The 26,960-nt window shown below is 46.1% G+C and overlaps 2 protein-coding genes across 2 annotated transcripts; both read left to right on the top strand.

The window, feature by feature from the left end:
- The first annotated feature begins 15,847 nt into the window (after window positions 1-15,847).
- Window positions 15,848-16,558, top strand: LOC136460779 (uncharacterized). Its single transcript, XM_066460354.1, has one exon. It carries the CDS (start codon window positions 15,848-15,850, stop codon window positions 16,556-16,558), a length of 711 nt encoding a protein of 236 aa, XP_066316451.1.
- A 165-nt stretch (window positions 16,559-16,723) lies between these two features.
- LOC136460778 (uncharacterized) lies at window positions 16,724-25,938 on the top strand. The gene is made up of 2 exons (XM_066460353.1): window positions 16,724-16,816; window positions 25,375-25,938. The coding sequence occupies exons 1-2, from the start codon at window positions 16,724-16,726 to the stop codon at window positions 25,936-25,938; spliced, it is 657 nt and encodes a 218-aa protein (XP_066316450.1).
- The last annotated feature ends 1,022 nt before the right edge of the window (window positions 25,939-26,960 follow it).

The following is a 26,960-nucleotide window of genomic DNA, read 5'->3' as shown; positions in this document are numbered from 1 at the left end:
GTATTACCAACTGGGCGTAAAGGGTTTTTTTGGCAGGCCACGAAACTACAGCCCACCTTTACTTCCGGGTGGGCTTCCCACCCGGGAGACCCGGGAGTAAAGGTGGGCTACAGTTTCGTTTCTCCGCCTGTTTTGAGCAATTTTTTAATAGAAATACGGATTTTCTTATTAAATACTAGTAAATTAAATAAAAGGCATAAAATTATTTTGTTAAAAATATGGATTTTCTTTTTCTTATTGCACATAGGAAAAATGTATAACCTAACTTTTTTATTTTTGTTATAATTATAAAACATAATGTAACTAATATTTATATTTCGTTAATGCAAAATGTAGTGTTTAATTAAAATTATTAAAACTATTGGTTTTGGACAGGAAATTTGTTTTCACATTATTTTAACGTTAATATTTTTAATTTTTCAATCACTCAATATCCTAATTTAACTTGTCGAGAGAGAAATCCCACCAAATCAAACATTGATTTAATTTGAAACACGACATAATAAATATCTGAATTCACAATTATTATATAATATCTCAAACACACACTACATTAAATTACTATATCATCAAGTGGGCACAGCAGTGAACTTCTTCTTTATGTATGTCCCTTGGTTATGATCGACGTCGTAACCATGGAGTGTCCTCATCATTTACCAAGATGCTAGGGTCTTTGTTCACTTTGAAGGGCGGAATTCGGTCATACTTTTCATAATCTTCTGACATGTCCGACTTGTCCTCAATTCCCATGATGACTCTTTTCCCTGAAAGAACTATGTGGCGCTTTGGCTCTTTGGTTGAGTCATTATCGTTTTTCCCTCTTTTTGGTTTGGTAGACATATCATTGACATAGAACACCTGATTCACATCCTTGGCAAGGACTGAATGGTTCGTCTTTGTACCCAATATTACTAAGGTCTACTGTTGTCATTCCATACTCGTTGTCTACTGTACCCCTGCCTTCCGGTCACCTTGACCCATTGGCACTTGAACAATGGGATCTTCAAAGTAGGTGCATATTCTAGTTCCCATATTTCATCTATGCGGCCATAATATGTCTGCTTATTCCCATTCGGGTCTGTGGCATCTATGCGGACACCACTGTTTTGGTTGGTACTCCCTTTTATCTTGGGCTACGTGTAGAATATGTTCCCATTTATCTCGTACCCTTTGTATGTTACGATATGCCATGATGGTTGCATAGCCAATAAATACTAGTTGCTCATGGATGCTCTCATCACCTTGACATCTTTTTCGCAACCAACCGCCTGAAAGTTTCCATGTGCTTACGCGTAATCCAAGCTTCAGTCTTCCCTAGAAACTCAGGATCGTAAGAGATCCTTGTGTGTTTCAATATACGGATCTACCAAAGAGGAGTTCTGTAGAACTGTGTAGTGCGCTTTATTGAAATAATCATTCCTCCGTACCAATATATGTTTTCCTCCCTAGTGTCCCCTTTCCGCTTAGTCTCCCCTCATGTCTCGATTCAGGAACACCAATCGAGTCAAGGTCAGGAATAAAGTCAACATAGAACTCAATGACCTCTTCTGTTCCATAGCCCTTGGCGATGCTTCCTTCTGGGCGAGCACGGTTGTGAACATATTTCTTCAGGACTCCCATGAATCTCTCTAAGAGAAACATGTTATGTAGGAACACAGGACCGAGAATGAAAATCTCCTTGACTAGGTGAACTAGGAGGTGTGTCATGATATCAAAGAAGGAAGGAGGGAACACCAACTCAAAGCTGACGAGACATTGAACCACATCATTCTGTAGTTTAGCTAGATCAGTTGGATCAATTGCCTTCTAAGAAATTGCATTGAGGAATGCACATAGCTTCACGGTGGCTAGATGTACATTTGGAGGTAGAATTCCTCTTAATGCAACTGGAAGTAATTGCGTCATGAGAACGTGATAGTCATGGGACTTTAAGTTATAGAATTTCTTCTCTGGCACATTTATAATACCCTTTATATTCGAAGAGAATCCAGATGGTACCTTGATGTTGTTTAAGCATTCAAACATGATTTCCTCCTCCTCTCTGCTTAGAGTGTAGCTGGCAGGACATAAGTAATGGCGTCCATCATCTGTCTTCTCTGGATGCAGGTTGTCTCTTTCTCTCAAACAACGCAGGTCCTGTCGTGCTTTAAATGTGTCCTTAGGCTTTCCATACACACCCATGAAGCCTAGCAGGTTCACACAAAGATTCTTCGTCAGGTGCATCATGTCGATCGAGCTGCGGACCTCTAGGACTTGCCAATAGGGTAGGTCCCAAAATATGGACTTCTTCTTCCACATGGGTGCGTGACCGTTAGCGTCGTTCGGAACAGGTTGGATGCCATGTCCTTTTCCAAAGACGACTTTCACATCATTGACCATATCGAGTACATCCTCACCGGTTCGGTTGCGAGGCTTGGTCTGGTGGTTTGCCTTCCCTTTAAAATGCTTGCCTTTCTTTCTTACGGGGTGATTTGCAGGAAGAAATCGACGATGGCCAAGGTACACAACCTTTCGACATTTTTTCAAGAATACACCTCTAATATCACCGAAGCAGTGTGTGCATGCATTATATCCCTTGTTTGACTGTCCTGAAAGATTACTTAGAGCAGGTCAATCATTGATTGTTATGAACAACAATGCTCACAGATCAAAGTATTCCTGTTTGTACTCATCCCACACACGTATACCTTCTTTATTCCACAAAATAAGAAGTTCATCAATAAGTGGTCTCAGGTACACATTGATGTCATTGCCAGGTTGCTTCGGGCCTTAGATGAGCACAGGCATCATAATGAACTTTCGCTTCATGCATAACCAAGGAGGAAGGTTGTAGATACTTAGAGTAACAGGCCAAGTGCTATGACTACTATTCTGCTCTCCAAAAGGATTGATACCATCTGTACTTAAAGCAAACCTTAAGTTTCATGCGTCATTTGTAAACTCTGGGAATTATCTGTCGATTGCTCACCACTGGGACCCATCAGCAGGGTGTCTTAACATATTGTCTACCTTACGGTCTTCTTTGTGCCATCGCAACAATTTTGCATGTTCTTTGTTTCTGAACAGACGTTTCAAGCGTGGTATTATAGGAGCATACCACATAACCTTGGCAGGGATTTTCTTCCATAGACGTTCACCCTCAACATCACCAGGGTCATCTTGCCTGATCTTATACCGCGATGCATGGCATACCGGGCATGCATCCAACTTCTTGTACTCTTTGCCATGGTACAGGATGCAGTCATTAGGACATGCATGTATCTTCTCGATTTCTAGCCCCATAGGACAGACAACTTGGTTTGCTTCGTAGATAGTGGCGGGCAATTCATTGTCCTTCGGAAGCATCTTCTTTTGGATTTTTAGTAACTCTTCAAATCCCTTGTCAGATACACCATTCTTTTCCTTCCATTGCAGCAATTCTAGTGTGGTTCCCAACTTTTTCTGCCCTGCATCACAAGTTGGGTACAACAATTTGTTGTGATCTTCTAGCATCCGCTCGAACTTGATCTTCTCCTTTTCACTTTCACATTCTCTTCGTGCGTCACGAATGACCTGATAAAGATCATCAGCAGGCTCATCTTCTATGGCTACCTCTTCTTCAGCTTCTCCCATTGTAGTATCATTGAAGCACACACCATCGGGAATAATATCATTGTCGTTCCATTGTTCTTCTTCACCTTCTTCCATTACAACGCCGGTTTCTCCATGCTTCGTCCAACAAATATAGTTTGGCATGAAACCTGACTTGAATAAGTGTGAATGAAGAGTCCTTGAGCAAGGATATTCCTCTGTATTCTTACATATGGCACATGGGCAGCACATGAAGCCGTCGCGTTTGTTTACCTCGGCCGCACGTAACAAAGAATGCACGCCATCAATGAACTCTTGGGAGTGGCGATCAGCATTGTACATCCAATGCCGGCTCATCTGCATTACATGACATAAATACCATATTAAAACCTAGATCATAATTAATTATTTATACAAAATGTGTGCCACCACAAAAGGTACAAATTTATGAAAGCATCGCTACAATGTAGACAATCCCAACTACCACTAAAAGAACTAAAGCTAAAATACATTTCAGGAGCACAAGGATTTCGCGACCAATCTCAACTAAAACAAACAGATCCCCTGATTGTGCAACATCTTTGGGCTTCTTCGGCTGGATCACTGCCTCATTAGCCATCGTATCTGCCTGTTGTGCAAGATATTTTTGCACGAGTTCAACATACTCTTCCTCCCAGTAGAAGCCTAAACATCGTCCACTGACATCCCACTGAAATTAAAACAAAAAATTAGAACTTTAATCACAACCATCATGAAATAGGTATAAACTAACCATAATCATTAAATACGATAAAATAACTCACATTGCGATCCGGACACTTGTAGAAGATACGATCCTTGTTGGAACCCTCCTTCTTCACTCGGTACTCCATCATAATCTTCGTCTCATCACGACACTTGCCGTATGGAATGAGAGGGAGGCCCGCCCTAAGTCGCTTTGAAACCCATGAGAGGCCGAGGACCCAGAAGCAGTTGCCATCTACTCTCTATACTCATTTTTTAATACACTATAAATTTCTCATTTTATAAACAAATAAAATTAAGAAACTATAAAATTATCTATATCTCTAAACAATGATATTTTTAATGATCATTGTGTTCTCGTCTTTTACTGCGGCAGGTAAGTAATTCACATGATATTTCCACAAATTAACAGAAGAATGGGAGTGTACACACATAACAATCGATTATCGTTTATATTTTTATATATACTACGTTTGAGTACGGTGATTGACAGACTACTGCGACGATATCGGGACGTGTGAATAAATAACCATCCATACTAGTTGACCTTGCTTACGTGATCATCTTGGCGAGCATTTCTCCACCGGACGGCACCGTACTTAGACCATGGAAGAGCTCCGATTCTATGAGGAAGGGAACACGGTCTTCCACGACTGTTGCCGCTCTCCCTCGTAGAATCAAAGCTCCTCCTTGACGTCCATTACCACTCGGCAGAGAACATGCTCGCCGAAATGAACACAGTCCGCTAGTTCAACTAGCTACTTTAACTTTCCTTCATGTAAATATGCAAGCTTGAAGTGATTTTGAGCTCAAATTGCTTACAAATGAAAAAAATCACAATAAAGAACCATATATATATATAGTGAACAAAATGGGATAAGACAATGATGAAACATGAGAGTATGAAGTTGGTAACCTTTAGAACCGAAGAATCGATGGAGGAATCGAAGAAATCGATGGAGGAATCGAAGAATGGATGGAGAAAGAGCAAGAACACTGCTTAAATTTGAACTTAAGCTCTCGGGCGGGCTCGGGAAGGAAGAAGACGGCCAGCAGGATTTACAGCTCAAAAACATGTTTTAATAAATAACCATCCGTACTAGTTGACCTTGCTTACGTGATCATCTCGGCGAGCATTTCTCCACCGAACGGCACCGTACTTAGTCAAGGAAGAGCTCCGATTCTACGAGGAAGGGAACACGGTCTTCCACGACCGTTGCCGCTCTCCCTCGTAGAATCAAAGCTCCTCCTTGATGTCCGTTACCGCTCGGCAGAGAATATACTCGCCGAGCTGAACACGGTCCGCAAGTTCAACTAGTACGAATTTTCTATAATTTTCTAACTATTTTCTAAGTTTTTCATTTCATAAAAAGTTAAAATAAAATGTTTAGTTGCGGAGTCCATAGAAATGACCATATTTTGACCTAGCAACGTATTGTCAATTATCATTGCGTTGCATTGCACCCCGGACCGGACTCCGGACAATAAAATACTATGGTCGATCGATGCCGTTCTTTGTCGTACAGTTGCACGGCGATGGCCGACGGACCCGTTCAACCACCAAATCTGTCAGGCCCGGCTGTTCGGGCGTATCGTCAAAAGAGAACGGATTTGCTTTCTATTGCACGGCCTTGCATTGCATCTGTCATACCAGTCGGAGGCACTAGTCCCTATACTCATTTTTTAATACACTATAAATTTCTCATTTTATAAATAAATAAAATTAAAAAACTCTAAAATTCTCTATATCTCTAAACAATGAAGTGTGCTATGCATGCTACAAATGAACGGTGAATACTAGTTTTTACTTTAACCTTCCTTCATGTAAATATGCAAGCTTGAAGTGATTTTGAGCTCAAATTGCTTATAAATGAAAAAAAACCACAATAAAGAACTATATATATATATAGTGAACAAAATGAGATAAGACAATGGTGAAAAATGAGAGTATGAGATTGGTAACCTTTACAACCGAAGAATCGACGGATGAATCGAAGAAATCGACGGAGGAATCGAAGAATGGATGGAGGAACAATGGAGGGAGGAAGAACACTAGTGCAGTGAGCTTCAAAATGTGCTGAGCTCAGGCTCGGGGAGGAAGAAGGAGATGACCGATATATAAAGGGGGACCTTTAGTCCCAGTTGGTGGCTCCAACCGGGACTAAAGGTCCCTCCCAACGGCTCCTGCGCCAGACAGAGGTGGCAGAGACCTTTAGTCCCGGTTGGAGCCACCAACCGAAAATAAAAGTCTACCTTTAGTCCTGGTTGGTGGTTCCAACTGGGACTAAAGGTCCCTGCCACCTCTGTCTGACACAGTAGCCGTTGGGAGGGACATTTAGTCTCGGTTGGAGCCACCAACCGGGACTAAAGGTATCTCTAGTCTCGGGTGCAAAAAAATGCCGGGACTAGAGCCCCTTTTAATCGAGGATCAAAGGTCTGTTCTCTACTAGTGAGTACTACATATTTTGCCATGTTGATATGCGTCAATTTGCTAAGTTGTTGCACTTGTTTGAGCAATCGACAAATTATTGCACAGATTTACACCCAATTGTCAAGTTGTTATAAGTTTACTCCTTTTAAAATATGTCAAATCTTATATTACTATATTCAAACATTGGCGAGGTATTTGGTTGCTAACCACACTTTAGCATAGGTAAGTTTGACCAAGTGTTGACAATTGTTTTGTTGGTAAATAAACTTAGACGAGATTCTCCTAAGCTCCACATGTCATAGAATAAAAAAAAAGTAACGCAAGATTTCCTTAAACACGTGACAAAATATGGATCAAAATTTTCCCGTCACGCTTTTTATGGCTTGTCATGCTTACATAAGGTTAGTCCTGGCAAATTATGGTTGGTAACCAAACAACCCTAGTTTATTCAAAAGGACATTAATGATAAGATCTTAAATGTGTTGACCCCACGCAAAGAGGTAATTCAGCTGGTTGAGTTTATCATGATGAAACCTGTCTACTTGGATTTAAATCCTCAAATTCTCACGGATCTTTGAAATTTTTCTAAAATTATTCTGAGATTTAATTCCGTTTTTTAGTCGTATGCGACTTTTTTCGTGGTATACGATGCAACGAGCCCATTCACAGTGAGGCATGCACATGTATGGGTGTATGTATCGTATAACTAATCAAATGTTTTCGTACGGTATCATAATAGTTAATAACTCCTAAGGCCAGTGCCCGGACATCCGGACGGGGCTCGCGTCCGGACGCCCACGCCGCACGCCTACGTTGCTTCACGTGGGAGCACACGTCGCTTCGTCTCGATCTGCACTCGCATGGTATCCCTCTCGTGCTCCCTCCATACCCACGCGAATGCAGGCGGGCTCAGCAGCTGCAGCAGACAGCTGCTGCAGATGGGTCCCACCACAACATGTGCAACACCAAATCCACATTTGCAACATCTAGAGGAAATATTTGCAACATACGTCCGAAACAGTTAAAACACTTGCAACATGCGTCTGAAAACTCTTGCGAAACACCATAGAAAACTTGAAAACCACATGTGTAGCCATTGCAAACATTTAGATGAAACCACTTGCAACATACGTCTAAAACAGATAAAATATTTCGAACCTATACTTGAAACATACGTACATAGCCATTGCAACACATGTGCAACATCCCGATCTACTTTTACAACATCAATGTGAAACACTTGCAACACACCTCTGAAACACTTGAAACATACGCTTGCAGCATGCGCTTTCCATCGCAATATCACCTTGCTGCTTGGACGAATGGAGGCTCATCACTGCGAAGCTCCACACCATTGTAGAGGTCGGCGACGGTGCATGGAGCTCGCCGGTGCCCCAGTGGAGGCACTGCGATGGGCGAGCACCCGCGCGAGGCCACGAGAGCAGCGCTGGGTGAGCACCTGCGTGAGGAGCAACTGGCGAGCACGGCGTCCTGCTCGTGCGAATACCCCCTGCAGCACCACTAGTGAGCGGCCAGCAGCCGACAAGCACCCCCTACCTGGCTAACACGAGCACCACCTACTACGCTAGCAGTTGGCGAGCACCCCTGAGTTCGAGATGGGGAGGAGAGTCACAGGGTACACAATGGAGAGATGAAGGAGAGAGAGAGGAGATGGAATCGGAAATGATAAGTCTGGCCACCAGAGGGGAGTAGATATATTTGTGTGGTGAGAAAATACGTGGACCACGTGATGCCACGTAGCGTCCGTTCGTCCGGGCGCGGGGCGGACGCCCACGGTGGAACATTTCCGAAAGGGTTAGCATGGTTAGGAGTAATTAACCCAGATGCCATGTTGTTCAGATAGAATAGTCATGTATTGTGTGACTAAAAAACAATGTACTCTTGTGTGATAGCAAAAGGATATGTACAGTATTCGTACAATATCACAATTAATATTACTAGTAACTCCTAAAAAGGGTTAGCATAGTAACTTAGGAGTAATTAATACTAATCCAGTTGCTATGTTTTTTTTTTGACTAATCCAGTTGCCATGTTGTTCCTATAGAATAGGCATTAAGTAACTGTCTGGCTGGCCTTTGATCTTTCGGTCAGTTTCGGTACATGTCCGGTTCTGGCCCGGTGAAGACTGAAGAACGTATTGGGTCGCCCACTTGGGAAGATGAATCTCGCCGCTAGACGCTAGACGCTAGTACTAGCTTCCTCTCGTCCCGGAAATAGTGGCCATCCATGGCAACAGACCATGCATAAGAGCAAATATTATAAGCGGCGAAGAGCTGACGAAATCCGATGTGGGAGAGAGAGAAAGCAGGAGAGAGAAGAAAGCGGGCGACTCGCGAGACGCCGGCAAAAAGCGGGCGAAATGCACTGTGGCTGCCGCTCTCCCACTCTAGTTCTTCCACGTCGCAGCGAAGCATTAAAGATCGGTGGGATCCGCCACCACTGCTCAGCAGCTCGGGTGACCTAGAGCTTCTTGCAGCCGGCGAGCGGGCGCATCCATTAGCCTTGCTCTAACCCACCGAGCCCTGCCGTGCCGGTGCCGCGCCATACTAGCTGGCAGCGTCAGGAGAAAAATTCTCTGGCCCGGAGGCACAACGACCGCTCACAAAATAACTTTTTACTGGCATGGTCCTAGCCGAACGTACTACGAAAAAGACAATTAAACCAACAAGAACCAACCAAGACCTCTTTATCCCCCGGCGCGCGATCGATGACCTAGCTAGCGGGCCGGCGGGGTCTAGATCCTTCTAGTCCTAGCTACACTTGGCGCTCACGAACGAGGACCCGGCGGCCAGGCCAGGCACTGGCCGCTGACAAAGATACACACGCGCGCATGTGGAGGCCACTACTCGCCTGCTCGCCCGCCCGCGCTGACGTCGTGACCCCGTAGCAGAGCACTCGGCACTCGGCCATGTCGCGCGCGCGCACGTACACCTCATCGCCGGCCCGGCTGGCCCGGCGTGCCCATCGATCCATCCTGCGTGACCTAAAAATCCTCGCTAGCTAATAAATCGCTCGGTCGTCATTGCCCATTGCCCCCATGTACCTGCATACATGAGGCTCTCCTGTTATTCGTTCCCTATAAAAAGCGCCTGGGGGTCATGGCTGCCGAGGCGTGAGAGTGCCAGACGCACTAGCTAGCTACGAGTAGTACTAGCCAGAGCGCCAGCAACTTGCTGCATTGCCTGTTGCTCGCCCCAGCAGGCCACCACCACCAACCAACCGCCGGCGGCAGCGGCAGCCGCGCGAAAGCTCCCTCGCGCAGCCCGGCACCGGCGGCTGGCCCGGCCGTCCGGCTATCCCGCGATCTTGTTCCTCGCTGTCGACAATATATTTGATTTGATCACACACGTTCTCCGGCGCCGTTTCCGCACCCCGCGGCCGCGGCAACGTACCGCAGCGGGCTGGGCCGCTAGCTTGGACGACTTGGAACCAACAGAAGCAGGAGCTATACGGCGGCCGAGCTTGGAGGCAGGCACTACTACTGCGGCTACTAGCAGGCTGAACTGGCCAGGTATGTACGCACGTCATATGCTACACTACACCGTACCCCTTCTTCCTTCCACCAGATTTTGCCGTGATTCGTGCTGCTTTGTTTGTTTACATATACATATATATGCTCCGGCCCTCCGCCGGCCGGTGGATCGATGATATCGATATATGCATGCATACGCGATAAGACGATCGACGTGGACGTGAACGTCCCATGATGTGTGTTGTCTGTTCGTTCAAACTTCAAATAAAGGAGAAACAAGTGACGTGCCATTGTAGCCTTTGTAGGATTGCGTTTCTTTCGTTCTCCGAAGTCCAAACAAAGGAGTTTTGTCGAGCTGTACGTATCTGTTGTGTAGGTAGGTAGGGTCCAGTCTGTTGTCCAGTTTGCTCCAGCTGATGCAGATCGATCGGTATATATACATATGGCAAATCTAATAATAGCATATATATATATATATATATATATATATATATATATATATATATATATATACATCTCTCTAAAAAAGAAGCTATACTCTAGCTTAGTCAAACGATCTCAAGTTTGATGAGATTTATAGAAAAAATAGCAACAGTATTTATAATACTACGTAGGTATATTATGAAAGTATGTATACATATGGCAAATCTAATAATACTCATTAAGCACTCTCCCTTCGTTCCAAATTATAAGACGTTCTGACTTTTCTAAATACATTATTTGATTATGCATCTACAGATATATTTAAATGCATAGCAAAAGCTATGTATCTAACAAACCCACAACTTCTTATATATAATTTGCAATGAAGGAGTATCATAAATAATTTTTGGAGAAAGTTGATCCTAGCCAAAATGACTTGACTTTGACTTGGTACTATATTAGAATTAGATTTTTTTCCCCAGACAGAACAATACCCTTATGGTTCCAGTAACGTTGTTGTTGTGGCAGGAGGAGTATATCACATAGGAGTATATTATAAAATGTATAACGGCGGGAGATTCCGCGGCCTCCCCGCGTGTGTTGCACGATGGCTTCTTCAATAATTATGTGGCTCTCGCGCTGTACTGGCAGCCAAAGCAAAAGCCTCTAGCTGGTTTCGCTAAGGACAATTTTAGCGTACAAGATTTTGATACTAGCAATATCATACACTATTTCTTTAGCTCAAATTGCTCCAACACTTTAGCTAACTAAAATTTCTAACAAACGATCACTAAAGATAAATATTATTTCCTATTAGTTACTCCTTCCATCCTATAAAAAAAATATCATTCTTATTTTCCGAGGAATCTGACATTTTTTACTTTGACCAAATACATATAAGAGACAATTAATATTTATTATGCATAACAAATATTATAAGATTAATAGTTGAATATATTTTCATAATAAGCTCATTTGGAGATACAAATATTGTTAATATTTTTTTACAAATTTATTCAAACTTAAAAACGTTTGACCTATACAATACCCTAGGCAACTATCTTTCTGTATAGAGGGAGTAGCGTGCATGATAACATCTACCACCCAAACAACAATGAAAACACGTGCAAGGATAAAATCAGTGTAGCGAAGTGCGCTTATCTTTTAGTATTCACTCTGTTAAGTTTATCTATGACGACGTTGATATTTGGCACACCAAAATGGTAACTTTTGTTTTTTGAAAGAACGGCAAGAGCTTTGGCACAAAATATATTAGACGATGGAAAATAGAAGGATTACAAAGGATACAAACTTACAAGAGTTAAAAAAAACTCACTACTCTACTAGAACAGACTGTGCTACTAAGAAAACAGGAGAGTGGCCAGAAGTAAGGCAGCCCAACTAATACTCTAGCCAAAATGATAACTTTCAATTGTGTAACATGAGTCTCAATAAGTCAACATACATGATGCAAGTATCCAGCTGAGATTTGCATATGCTAAATCCTCCTGGTTTACTTAGTCGGGAGGAGATCTTACAAAATGGTAGCTTCAAGCGTGTGTAACATGAGTCTGAATAAACATAGAACGATGGAAGGTATCCAGCTGAGATTTGCATGCTAAATCTTCCTGGTTTACTTAGTCGGGGGGAGATCTTAATTCCAGGTCTACTTCCATGACAGTAGCACTGAGAGAGTGATGCCAGATGTGCTGCTGGGTCACTCTATTTGCTCATGTGTGTGATGACAGTTTTTCAATTAATTAGAAATCTGCATGTAGCAGTAGTTTACTTGCTCGCTGGAACCGAAAGTGAATGAAAAATTAAAGATGCTAGCTAGAAAGACAAAGACAGGGTAAGTACTACGCGTATAGGAGGCTAATTGGTCCCATGTGCTCTTTTTTTTTTTGTTAAAATAGCCACCAGGCAACAATATTTAATCTACATATTTAGCTTTTCTAAAATTGCATGCATGCATATTCGTTCCTTGGCTTTTTTTGGGGGGAAATCCTACGCATGTGCTCACCACATTGTCGAAGACTGGAATTATCTTAAATTTCCTAGGGCCTGACTCTTTCAAGCATCATGATGCCTAGCGTTCCACTCTTGTCTTTATAATATACGGTCTGTTTGTTTTCAACCTTGTGGCCAAACAAATTGCTTGCGTGTGGTTGGTCGGAGGGCTACTTTCGCCATCAAATTCAAATGAAAATCAAATGGATGTAGTCCTCCGTTCATATAGTATTTAGATTTTTCTAGAGCTTATGTATCGCTTTCCGATGGATTTAGTTTTGGTCTCATACATTTCCCTGGTGAGTGGTGACTGGCAAGATCTTATTCTAACATGACTAGCTTCCAAACACGCACCAGTAGCTTTCATGTTCCAAAATGTTTAAAGCATTTTTTACATATATGTTGGTTAGCCACCAAGTACACAGAGCCACTGTTTCTTCTCAAGATGGATGACTAGCAGGGCATCTATCTATAATCAATCTCCTACGACTAAAAAAAATAAAGTGTGGATATTTTTTAGTGGGACATTTGTTTTGGTTCGTCCGTCTGCCCACGCCTGCGATCACACGACATCTCCCGCATGCTGCTTCTCCAACTAAAAAGAACAAAGTGTGGATATTTTTTGGTGTGACATTTGTTTTGGTTCGTCCGTCTGCCCATGCCTACGATCCCACGATATCTCCCGCACGCTGCTTGATTGAATATTGCCTGCCATGAGATAGAGGAATCACAGCAAAATAGAAAGTAAAAAATTATTGTGCTATCCATATACACATTGCATGTTTTCATGCACCAGCATACATGGCAACGAGCAAAAGAAAAGAGAATTAACACAGAAGAAAAGAGAATTAAGACAAAAAGAACTTTTTTGTATTTCTGAGAACCATGTCAAATCTGCCTACACTTAATTACTTCCCCTCATTGCCTTTGCAAAAGGGACAGCTTTTCATCCTTTCATTTAGATTCACGCTCACGTGTTCCATCGCCCTCTCTTGTTGTTTCTTGCTGAAATTGCCCTTGGGTCTGTTCATTTTGAATCCTTTCCCCATATCCCCGTTCCCCAATCCATGGTCCATCGCGACAGTAGACACCAGACACTATTTCTTGTGAACCAGAGTTGATGTCATCTGTCTTCCATGGCTCAGCCTCCCAATCCCAAGAGAAGGTCCCTACCTCTCCCTGATTGAAGATCCAGCCTGCCAGAGGCTCTCCTCGAGTCCATCGGGCAGCGTCTCGCGTGAAGCCACGACGCAGCATCCTTCCGATCAGCTTGCTCCCCATGGCGCGCCGCCGTCCCGTTCGCGACCTTCAGGTCGCTCCTGCTGCTCCCGTTCGACCCCGACTCAGACCGTGTCGGCTTCTACTGCATCCTGGAGAAGAACGTCTTGTCCAAGACGCTGCCCAATGTGCACGGCAAGGTGGCGTGCGGCTCCTCGTGTGGGTGGCTGGCGCTCATGGTTGAGGCGGCGTCCGTGACGCTGCTGAATCCATTCGCCGGTGCACGTGCCCCCCGCATTGAGCTCCCGCCAGCAGGCGAACACGTCGCGGCGGTGTCCTCATCGGAACGCGTGTCTAGGGTCCACGGCCGGTGGGTCCTCCATCCCACCAACGGCTACAGGGACGCGGATGCCGCAGGCAGAGCCATCAAGCTAGAAGACATGACGGACATGTTCTTCCGTGAGATCGTGCTCTCGTCGCCGTCTGACGCCGCCGGCCATGAGTGCATGGCCATGGCCATGCTTGGGTGCTCCACAGAGGTCGCGTTCTGTCGGGTTGGAGTCGACAGCACATGGACGCTGCTTGACACCAAACTGGAGTTCTCCATGGGGTCCATCATCCACTTCTAAGATAAGTTCTTGCGATCAACTGCACTATAGAAATCTCCGTCTACAGCAGCAACGCCGCCGGCGCTACTCCAACCGCGACGCTGCTACCATCGTTGTCTCCACCTGCGGGGCTCTGCCACCGCAGCTACCTAGAATCAAACGGTGAGCTACACATTTTGGGTGCCATGGTGAGCACGTTCCACGAGAAATAGAGCTTCACCTACAGCAGCGCGATCTACAAGTGCAACCTCCACGACCGTACGCCGGAGTGGTCCAAGGTGAGGGACATCGGTGATTAGATACTGTTCGTGTCTAAACATTTCAATAAAAGCTTCAGTGGAACAAGTGTATCCAAGTACAAGGAGAACAAAATCTACATGTCTGAGCCATTGTATGAGGATCCATACGACTTGGTCCATCGATTGGAGATCGTTGATATTGCTATCGGCGCATCTGAACTGAAGCCCATCCAGGAAAAGATGCAGGGTTCCGAGGCTCTAGGTTGGATTCGACCCAATCTCTATAAGGATCATTACAAGACATCAATCATCTCAAAGCTTCGGATAATATTGCAAAGCTACTAAAAACTATAACCGTGCCCTCACCTCAAATATTGTCCAGATAAATGGATTACAATGAAAGAAATGGATATCGGAGATTTCTTCCTACCAATATAAAACATTATCTTAGCCGCATCACGAAAAGGTCTATAAAGTAGAGTTTGTGAGCCTGCGACGCCGCGCACTCCATGACTGTGTTAAATTCATAAACTTTGCTTTTTGGATTAAATGTCACTTTAACGTTGGTATTTAATTTTTACAGTATTGTTATCTTATCGTGCGATGCGTGTGTTTTTAGTATAAATTATTAGTTATCACATAGCAACGTACGGGCATGCTACCAAGTGATTGAATATTGCCTGCCATGTGATAGAGGAATCACGACAAAATAGGAAGTAGAAAATTATTGTGCTATCCATATACATATTGCATGTTTGCATGCACCAGCATACATGGCAACGAGCAAAAGGAAAGAGAATTAACACAGAAGGAAAGAGAATTAAGACAAAAGGAACATCTTTGTATTTCTAAGAACCTTGCCAAATCTGCCTACACTTAATTACTTCCCCTCTTTGCATTTGCAAAAGGGACAACTTTTTCCTCCTTTTATTTGGTTTCACGCTCACGTGTTCCATCGCCCTCGCTTGTTGTTTCTTGCTAAAATTGACCTTGGGTCTATTCATTTTGAATACTTTTCCCATATCCCCGTTCCCCAATCCATGGTCCATTGCGACAGTAGACACCAAACACCATTTCTTGCGTGAACCATAGTTGATGTCATCTATCTTCCATGGCTCAGCCTCTCAATCCCAAGAGAAGGTCCCTACCTCTCCCTGACTGGAGATCCGGCCTGCCAGAGGATCTCCTCGAGTCCATCGGGCAGCGTCTCACGTCAGGCCACGACGCAGCGTCCTTCCAATCTGCTTGCTCCCCATGGCGCACCGCCGTCCCGTTCGTGACCTTCAGGTCGCTCCTACTGCTCCCGTTCAACCCTGACTCGGACCGTGTCGGCTTCTACTGCGTCCTGGAGAAGAAGGTCTTGTCCAAGACGCTGCCCAATGTGCGCGGCAAGGTGGCGTGCGGCTCCTCATGTGGGTGGCTGGCGCTCATGGATGAGGTGGCGTCCCTGACGCTGCTGAATCCATTCACCGGTGCTCGTGCCCCCTGCATTGAGCTTCCACCACCAGGCGAACACATCGCAGCAACATCCTCATCGGAACGCATGTCTAGGGTCCACGACCGGTGGGTCCTCCATCCCACCAACGGCTATGGGGATGCAGATGCCGCAGGTAGAGCCATCAAGCTAGAAGACATGAGGGACGTGTTCTTCCTTGAGATCGTGCTCTCATCGCCGTCTAACGCCGCCGGCCACGAGTGCGTGGCCATGGCCATGCTTGGGTGCTCCCTGGAGGTCGCATTCTGTCAGGTTGGAGTCGACAGCGCATGGATGCTGCTCGACACCAAACTGGAGTTCTCCATGGGGTCCATCGCCCACACCTAAGATAAGTTCTTGGCGATCAACTGCACTAGAGAAATCTTCGTCTGCAGTAGCATCGCTGCCGGCGCTACTCCAACTGCGATGCTGCTGCCATCGTTGTCTCCACCTACGGGGCTCTACCACCGTAGCTACCTAGAATCAAACGATGAGCTGCACATTTTGGGTGCCATGGTAAGCACGTTCCATGAGAAACAGAGCTTCACCTACAGTAGCGCGATCTACCAGTGCAACCTCCATGACCGTACGCCGGAGTGGTCCAAGGTGAGGGACATCGGTTGTGGGGGTATTAACCCCTATACCCTTACAGCTAGGTTTGGGCCGGCTCGGATCAGGGGGTTCGGCCCACTAGAAGACGACGCGCGGCCTAGCCGATCTGCTCGGAGTCCCGCGCAAGGAATCAAGGCAGACTTGGAGATCAAGCAAGATCTTGGTCGGTTAGAATAGGAATCCTTATCCAGCCACCTATGGCAATTGTAACTGGTTGGGATTAGTTTCTAGATATGTAACCCTGCCCCCCAAACTATATAAGGTGGGCAGGGGACCCCTCTCAAAAATTATCTCATTTTACACACAGCAATACAATCAGACGTAGGACATAGGTATTACGCCTTCATGGCGGCCGAACCTGGATAAAACCTCATGTCTGTCTTGCATCACCATCTCGTTCGTAGCTTGCATACCTGTCTGCCGATAATCTACTACCTTGAGCATACCCCTAGGTAGACTGCCGACCATATTTCATCGACAGTGGCACGCTAGGTAGGGGTGTGCATACTGCTCCCTAGACGAACAAGATGGTCATCATCCTCGGTTCCATGGCTACGCCGAATGGCCTCACGTTCACCATCGGCCAGATCACCTAGACCACTAGCTCCAACAACTTCATCATCATGACCACGGAGGAGGCACAGATCCAATCCGCGTCGACCACTACTTCACCAGCATCATCTATGGCTCCAACCACATTGGATCTAGCTCCGGCCACACCAGCATCGTCTTTAGCCACGTCGACAACCCATCATTCGCTTCCTCTCTACAAAGGGAGGCAGATCGACAACACCGACCTACTCGACTCCATCGATCAAGTCGTCACCAAGCTTGCTGAAACCCTAGCTCTGGTAGATTCGATTCAAAATCAACCTACCGAGCAGGTAACCACTACCCACAACAGATCTACCCGACTAGCTCAGGCCAGTCGTTCTGCACGACTTGGTACGGATCTCGTGGTCATGTCTACTCCTAAAGGGCACTCCGTTCGTCGCTGACTAGCCCCGCAATGGGTCTCCAGCTCTTCGAGTGCGAAGCCTTGATGGAGAATTACCAGGCTCAGCCCTATGGCCTGCGAAACACTGCTTCCAACTACGCGTACAATATACAATGCTGCTCGGATCTATGTCTTATACATCGACCTCAGCCAAAGCCATGCAACTTCATCAACATGGTTAGATTGAGGAGCATCAAGAAGGATCGGTCCACATAGTTCAAGAGGGTGGTTCAAGCTCCCCATCCAGCATCGCATCTATTGGCTCCTCCACACTGAGCTTTAGCATTGGGACAATGAAGAAGTTGAATACGATCTAGATATCCCAGACCACTCCCCGAGGTTCCCACGATTCCCATCCTTCCCACCAAGGCGAGGAGACTTGATCAATGTCGTCAGTAATGACAAACCACCGGCAGTTGGCGAAATAGAACAAGAAAGGCTAGCACGCGAAGCATACAATATTAACTAGTTTAATCGTAGACAAGCCAAAGCCAAGGCAGAAGAGGAGGCACGATGCATAAGGTTCCAGCCACGCGATCTCAACAATGCCTTTGATAGGGTAGGGGAAAAGCAGGTCTTCAGGACTCCAAGCACCAACGTAGTTGTTGCTATGGCGACAATGCAATGACTACCCAATACCCTAGAAATCTAGGCAATTCGTGATGATGTACAAGCCTACCTGACGGCTGCTATAGCCCAGACCACAGAGATTGCAAACCAAGCCCGGGCTCCGTCCGTCTCAGTCAAATCAAGCCATAGTCGCCAGTACTCAAGTCACCCACAGCCACCCAACCAATGTGGTCTCACGCAACAACGACCCACCAGACAACCATCAAGGTGGAAATGGTGGTCATGATGGTGGTCGGGATGATAACCGCCACGATTATCGGGACGACAACCGCCACGACTACCGGGGCAACAACCGCCGCAACAACTAGGACAATAATCGACGAGACAACCGCAACAATCGCTATGATAACCATGGTCACGGGGTCAACCAAGGTGGCAATCGGGATCGACATGATGGCAATAACAATCTCCACCATTCCCTCAGAGAACGTGATCTGCGTGATCGCATTAACCAAAGAGCCAACGATCGTGCATCCCACGAAAGCTATCGCCGTATGGAATATGATACTACCCACGGCCCTATGGGTTTGAAGCAGTTTACTCCTCACCTTTGCCAAGTCATGTGGCCAAAAAACTTCAAGCTCAAAAAAACTCTAGAAGTACGACGGCAAGGAGAACCCCGAGTTATGGGTCATGCTCTACAAAACCACGTGCAGATCAGCCATGGCTGACGAGCATGTCATGTCTAATTACTTCCCAGTCGCTGTTGGCCATGCAGGCCACCAATGGCTGGTCAACTTGCTAGCAAACTACTTTGATTCTTGGCAAGAGCTCAAGCAAGCATTCATCGACAACTTCATTGCTACTTGCGAACAACTCGGCAACAAATATGATCTGCAGCGGATTCGAGATCGCAAAGATGAGCCACTACGCGAGTATGTCCGACGATTCTCGGAGATGCGCATCAAGGTTCCATCAATCTCTGACAATGAGGCAATCGAAGCTTTCATCACTGGTCTCCGCTTCCACGATGCCCTAAGGGACAAGCTCCTCCGCAAAAGACCTGAATCGGTCACAGCGCTCCTAGCTACTGCTAAAAAATATGCGGACACCGATGATGCAAAAAAGATAATCATCGAAGAAGCAGCAAGGGTTCCATGCTCCGACCACCCCCCACACCGCGATGACTACCACGGCAACCGTGGTCGGAACGACAATTTTGATCGCCGTAACCAGCGCAACGATTTTCACGACCACCACGACCAGCGTAATCAGCGGCGTAATCGCCGTGATGATTACAGGGGCAAGCGTGCTCGAGAAGATGACGGCGAAGTCAACATCATTAAAAAAGGTGGCGGACGTCGCAACTACGAAGAAGACTATGCCAAAGCATTGAAAGGACCCTGCCAGCTCTATCCCAAGTCAAACCATACCGGATGCATGGCTGCCCTCAGTCATTTCATATCTAGATTAGGCAAAAAAGGACTACCATTTTTCCAGCTGCTCAAAGCATCTGAGAAGTTTGAGTGGTCGGAGCAAGCAGACGCTGCCTTTACACAGCTGAAACAATTCCTTACATCACCTCCGGTCCTCACTGCTCCCAGAGAAGACGAAACCCTCCTGCTTTACATTGCGGCAACTAATCGAGTGGTCTCCACTGCCATGGTGGTCTAGCACGATGAGCCTGATCACATCTACAAGGTACAGCGACCAATTTATTTCATCAGTGAGGTGCTCAGTGAATCTAAGACCAGGTACCCATAGATTTAGAAACTAATCTACACCATACTAATTACATCTCGAAAGTTGAAACACTACTTCGACAGATATCGTGTGGTGGTCATGACCAAGTACCCTTTGGGAGACATCATTCGCAACAAGGATGCAAACGGGCGCATTGTCAAATGGGCGATGGAGCTATGCCCTTTCTCCTTGGAATTTGCAAGCCGTACTACAATCAAGTCTCAGGCACTTGTCGATTTCATCGTTGAGTGGACAGACTTAAGCACACCTGCCTCTCAGGGGCCCACCAAGTATTGGAAGATGTACTTCGACGGCTCTCTCAACATCGATGGCGTAGGAGCAGAAGTCCTTTTCGTATCACCATCTAAGGAGCAGCTCTGATATGTCCTCAGGATTTATTTCCCAGTGTCTAATAACGCCGCCGAGTACGAAGCATGCCTACACAGTCTGCACATTGCGATCGAGCTCGGTGTCAAGCATCTCTATGTCTATGGAGACTCGGCTCTAGTCATCAACCAACTCAACAAGGACTGGGATACGACCAGCGAAAAGATGGACGCATACTGCAAAGCGATCAGAAAGCTAGAAGGCAAGTTCTATGGCATCGAGTACACACATGTGGTCCAGGACAAAAATCAAACAGTAGATGCACTGTCAAAGTTAGGATCATCCTGAGCCAAAGTCCCACATGGCGTATTTGTTCAAGACCTACTCACGCCCTCCATCAAAGAAGAAGATCCTACGGTCGACAAGCCCCCAGACCAGCCATTGGTGGCTACGGTTCCGGCGTCAAACACCACCAAACCACCTCCGACCACTAAGAAGCCTAACTAGAGAGTACCTTTCATCAAGTACCTAACAGATGGTAGCGGTTACACCGATCAGACAGAAAACGAACGCCTGATGCGTCGTAGTAAGTAGTATCTGCTCGTCGATGGCAAATTGTGGCGCAAGAACACGAAGGAGGAAATCTTGATGAAGTGTATAACCTAGGAGGATGGTGAACATCTCCTAGACAAAATCCACTCTGGCTCCTGCGGCAACCACACGGCCTCGAGAACACTGGTCGGCAAGGCTTTCCGAGCAGGGTTCTATTGGCTGTCAGCCGTAGCCGATGTAGAGAAGCTAGTCCGCCATTGTGAAGGTTGTCAGTTTTTTGCCAAGAGAATCCATGTACCAGCACATGAGATTCAGACTATACCAGCCTCTTGGCCCTTCGCATGCTGGGGACTGGATATGATCAAGTCTTTCAAACCAGCCCCTAGAAAATTTACATGCGTCTTTGTGCTGATCGACAAATTCTCCAAGTGGATAGAGTACATGCCCCTGGTCAAGGCATCTTTAGAAAAGGCTGTCGCATTCCTCGACCAGGTCATCCACCACTTCGGCATACCCAATAGCATCATCACTGATCTGGGTACTCAATTCACCGAGAACGCTTTTTGGGACTTCTGCGATGAAAGGAGCATAGTAGTAAAATACGTCTCGGTGGCACACCCTAGAGCTAATGGATAGGTCGAGCGGGCAAATGGTATGATCCTGGATGCACTTAAGAAGAGGATGTACAGAGAGAATGACAAAGCTCCTGGAAGATGGCTCAAAGAGTTACCAGCCATGGTCTGGGGTCTCAGAACCTAGCCCAGTCGCAATACCGGCGTATCACCATAGTTTATGGTTTATGGCGCTGAGGCAGTGCTCCCAGCAGATATAGCCTTCAGATCAGCATGGGTAGAGAACTTTGACGAAGACAAGGCCAATGAAGTGTGGGAGCTAGAAGAGAATAGTGTAGAAGAGAAGCGGTTCGATTCTTGCGTACGTATAGCCAAATACCTTGCTGTTTTACGCAGGTACTACAACAAGAACTTCAAGGAGCGGTTCTTCGTGGTCGAGGACCTGGTCCTAAAGTGGAAGATGAATCAGGCTAGTGTCCACAAACTCGCAACCCCATGGGAAGGACCCTTCATGATCAAGGAGGTTACACGCTCTACATCTTACAGGTTAGCTCGCCTAGACGGCACAGACGTACCCAATTCCTGGCACATCGACAAGCTTAGGTGTTTCTATGCTTAGCTACTAAGATATGTACCCCTCTTGTACTTTTGATTTATTTCAATAAGGCTATTATGATTTCTCCGACCACTCTAATGTGTCACTTCGAAGTCTATTGTTATTCTAACTCTACCAGTTAAAACCAACCACCATTCCTTCTCGGGTTCTCGGAGCAGGCCCTATCTCCGGTTCCTCCCAATGCGTGCATGGGATCTGCTCTCAACGCTACGGGTGATCGGCAGGTGCTCTTTGGTTTGACTTGTGTGTTTCTACATGTGCACAAGCTACACACCTCACACTCCAACCGCAAGACAAACCAGGGCCATACAAACCTTTCAGGATGACATGTCAACTAAACTAGTACAACTAAATAGAACGCCAACACGTTCTAACTTAGTTACATCAACACGATATCCGAGCTTAAACATGTTTTCTACAAAACAAACAAGCTTATGTTGATATACAAGTACGTTATTACAAGCTTGCCTGAAAAGGTCCAAGTTTACAATAACCCAACTACATCTTCTTCTACAGCTATAGCCTACACTATTGGCTGGTCGGGGCACGTGGCGCCTGCTACTCCCTAGGCCTGACATTGTGCTCGGGTCTCGGGGACTCTAGCATTGATTGAGCTGAAGAAGATGGCCCCACCGATGCCTGGCTGGTCGAGACCGTAGGCTTCCCCGGTTGGCTCGGGGACTGTCGCGACTATCCTTGTGCTTAGGGACTATCCCGACCACCATCGTGCTCGGGGACTGTTTCGACCACTCTCATGCTCGGGACTGTCTCAACCGCCCTTGTGCTTGGGGACTATCCTGAATACCTTTGTGCTCGAGGACTGTCCCGACTATGGTTATTCTCGGGGATTCATCATTTTCCCCATGCTGCGCTCGGGGACTGCCCCGACCACTCTCGACCATTGCTCGGGGACCGCTCTCCTCGGCTACATGTGATTTGTACTCACATACAGTTGAGAGGCATTTATTTTTTCTCACTTAGACCTTGCTACAAGGCTGATACCTTGCCTTCCAGCAAGCTCGGGGACTACATCGGTACGATGCACCTGCTGGTGCGGCTCGTATCGCTTGTACGACGATTGGATTCTCAACTTAACTGGGAATTCTTTTTAGACCCTAGCACCATGTGTCTACGTTACCTACTACCAAGCTCGGGGACTAAGTGGGCACACTTCACCTTGCGGTGAATGTGCTTATTTTATCGACCCCTACGCTCTGACTGTTGGCCATAACTACTAATGTACAAGGGTCACTTACATTTCTTTTTAGAAATACAAGTGGGCAAACTTGATCAGGAAGGAAATCTTTTTCTTTTTTCTTTAGAGCACCATGCATTCTTCGGACAACCAGAATCTTCGGCTATAATCGTGGTCTACTGCTCTTTGTGCTGACCAGAATACTAGCATATTTGCTTGGTCAATGTTTCAACCAGTTGGAGATGATATGAAGACAGACCGCATTAGCCGAAGAAGATCAAACGGTGTGTCGCAACATAATACATGGTGCTCGGGGACTAGCTGTGGGGGTATTAACCCCTATACCCTTATGGCTAGGTTTGGGCCAGCTCAGACCAGGGGGTTCGGCCCACTAGATGATGACGCATGGCCCAGCCGATCTGCTCGGAGTCCCGCGTAAGGAATCAAGATAGACTTGGAGATCAAGCAAGATCCTGGTCGGTTAGAATATGAATCCTTATCCGGCCACCTATGGCAATTATAACTGGTTGGGATTAGTTTCCAGATTTGTAACCCTGCCCCCCAGACTATATAAGGCGGGCAGGGGACCTCTCTCAAAAATCATCTCATTTTACACACAGCAATATAATCAGACGTAGGATGTAGGTATTACGCCTTCATGGCGGCCAAACCTAGATAAAACCTCGTCTTTGTCTTGTGTCACCATCTTGTTCGTAGCTTGCACACCTGTCTACCAATAATCTACTACCTTGAGCATAACCCTAGGTAGACTGTCGACCATATTTCATCGACATCGGTGATCAGATACTGTTCGTGTATAAACATTTCAATGAAAGCTTCAGTGGAACAAGTGTATCCAAGTACAAGGAGAACAAAATCTACATGTCTGAGCCATTGTATGAGGATCCATACAACTTGGTCCATCGATTGGAGATCGTTGATATTGCTATCGGCGCATCCGAAGTGAAGCCCGTCCAGGAAAAGATGCAGGGTTCCGAGGCTCTAGGTTGGATTTGACCCAATCTCTGGAAGGATCATTGCAAGACATCAATCATCTCATAGCTTCGGACAATATCGCAAAGCTACTAAAAACTATAACCGTGCCCTCACCTCAAACATTGTCTAGATAAATGGATTACAATGAAAGAAATGGATATCGGAGATTTCTTCCTGCCAATATAAAACATTATCTTAGCCGCATCACGGAAAGGTCTATAAAGTAGAGTTTGTGAGCCTAGGACGCCGTGCACTCCGTGACTGTGTTAAATTCATAAACTTTTCTTTTTGGATTAAATGTCACTTTAACGTTGGTATTTAATTTTTATAGTATTGTTATCTTATCGTGCGATCCGTGTGTTCTTAGTATAAATTATTAGTTATCCCATAGCAACGTACGGGCACGCTACCAAGTGATAGAGGAATCATGATAAAATAGGAAGTAGAAAATTATTGTGCTATCCATATACATATTGCATGTTTGCATGCACCAGCATGCATGGCAACGAGCAAAAGGAAAGAGAATTAACACAGAAGGAAAGAGTATTAAGACAAAAGGAACCTCTTTGTATTTCTGAGAACCTTGACAAATCTGCCTACACTTAATTACTTACCCTCTTTGCATTTGCAAAAGAGACAGCTTTTTCCTCCTTTCATTTGGTTTCACACTCACGTTTTCCATCGCCCTCGCTTGCTTTTTCTTGCTGAAATTACCCCTAGGTCTGTTCATTTTGAATCCTTTCCCCATATCCCCGTTCCCCAATCCATGGTCCATCACGACAGTAGACACCACACACCATTTCTTGCGTGAACCATAGTTGATGTCATCTGTCTTCCATGGCTCAGCCTCCCAATCCCAAGAGAAGGTCCCTACCTCTCCGTGACTGGAGATCTGGCTAGCTAGAGGATCTCCTCGAGTCCATCGGGCAGCGTCTCGTGTCAGGCCACGACGCGGCATCCTTCCGATCCGCTTGCTCCCCATAGCGCGCCGCCGTCCCATTCGCGACCTTCGGGTTGCTCCTGCTGCTCCCGTTCGACCCCGACTCAGACCGTGTCGGCTTCTACTGCGTCCCGGAGAAGAAGGTCTTGTCCAAGACGCTGCCCAATGTCCACGGCAAGGTGGCGTGTGGCTCCTCGTGTGGGTGGCTGGCGCTCATGGACGAGGCAGTGTCCCTGACGCTGTTGAATCCATTCACCGGTGCCCGTGCCCCCCGCGTTGAGCTCCCGCCAGCAGGCGAACACGTCATGGCAGCGTCCTCATCAGAACTCATGTCTAGGGTCCACTGCCGGTGGGTCCTCCATCCCACCAACGGCTATGGGGACGCAGATGCTGCAGGCAGAGCCATCAAGCTAGAAGACATGAGGGACGTGTTCTTCCACGAGATCGTGCTCTCGTCGCCGTCTGACGCCGCCGGCCGCGAGTACGTGGCCATGGCCATGCTTGGGTGGTCCACAGAGGTCGCGTTCTGTCGGGTTGGAGTCGACAGCACATGGACGCTGCTCGACACCAAACTAGAGTTCTCCATAGGGTTGATTACCCACTTCTAAGATAAGTTTTAGCAATCAACTGCACTAGAGAAATCTCTGTCTACAGCAGCAACGCCGTCGGTGCTACTCCAACTACGACGTTGCTGCCATCGCTGTCTCCACCTGCGGGGCTCTACCACCGCAGCTACCTAGAATCAAATGGTGAGCTGCACATTTTGGGTGCCATGGTGAGCACGTTCCACGAGAAATAGAGCTTCACCTACAGCAGCGCGATCTACAAGTGCAACCTCCACGACCGTACGCCGGAGTGGTCCAAGGTGAGGGACATCGGTGATCAGATACTGTTCGTGTATAAACATTTCAATGAAACCTTCTATGGAACAAGTGTATCTGTTAACACTGGATTTTGGTCGATTCTGGAGGATGACAGGTGGACCCGCATGCGGGAAGAAGGGTGTTCGGCAAACAAAACAGGCGGTCGGCTAAATGCTTGTGCGGTCGGTTACTTCAGAAGGCGGTGACTCCATTCGGGAAAACAGAAGATGGCAGGCAAGACCGATCGGAAAGATGAAAGTTGTAATAATAAAGGAATCTAAAAGTTTAGGGTAAGGAATCGCAAGTTTCCAAGTTTGTTTAGAAGTTCCTTTGTAAATCGTAGTCCTCTAGGACTCGTGTTTTGTCTAGGGTATAAATATTGACCCTCGACCATTGTAATAAGGGTTCACAACCAAATCAATACAACTGGCCCCGTGCCAACTTTCGAGTCCTTTTGTCGTGTCGTCGAGTTCTTTGAGAGGAGTCATCGATCCGTCGACCTCCGTAAGTTCCGACAACCTTGTTATCATGTTTAGTATCATGCGGTGGATTTAGACATGATGCAAGTAGTCTTGTTTGTTTTCAATGATCGTGTGGCGGATCTTTGCTTAACAATCAAGAAGTCTTTGCTTATGCTTTGTTTATGAGTAAATACCGTGCGGCAGGCGTTTGCTCAATATGCTTAGTGAAAGCAAGATAGTTATCGGCTCTATTAGATATGGCAAATCTAAATAGATTCATTAAGTTATCCAGTGTTGCATGTTTTA

This window comes from Miscanthus floridulus, chromosome 6, assembly GCF_019320115.1.
Source record: "Miscanthus floridulus cultivar M001 chromosome 6, ASM1932011v1, whole genome shotgun sequence".
NCBI classification, from domain to species: Eukaryota; Viridiplantae; Streptophyta; class Magnoliopsida; order Poales; family Poaceae; genus Miscanthus; species Miscanthus floridulus.
This window is presented reverse-complemented; position numbering and strand designations above follow the sequence as displayed.

Coding starts and splice junctions, on each gene's coding strand:
- LOC136460778 (XM_066460353.1), top strand. CDS start 16,724: ATGGTAAGCACGTTCCATGAGAAACAGAGCTTCACCTACAGTAGCGCG. Junction 16,817..25,374: donor GTACGCCGGAGTGGTCCAAG/GTGAGGGACATC, acceptor TGCTCCCCATAG/CGCGCCGCCGTCCCATTCGC.
- LOC136460779 (XM_066460354.1), top strand. CDS start 15,848: ATGGCTCAGCCTCTCAATCCCAAGAGAAGGTCCCTACCTCTCCCTGAC.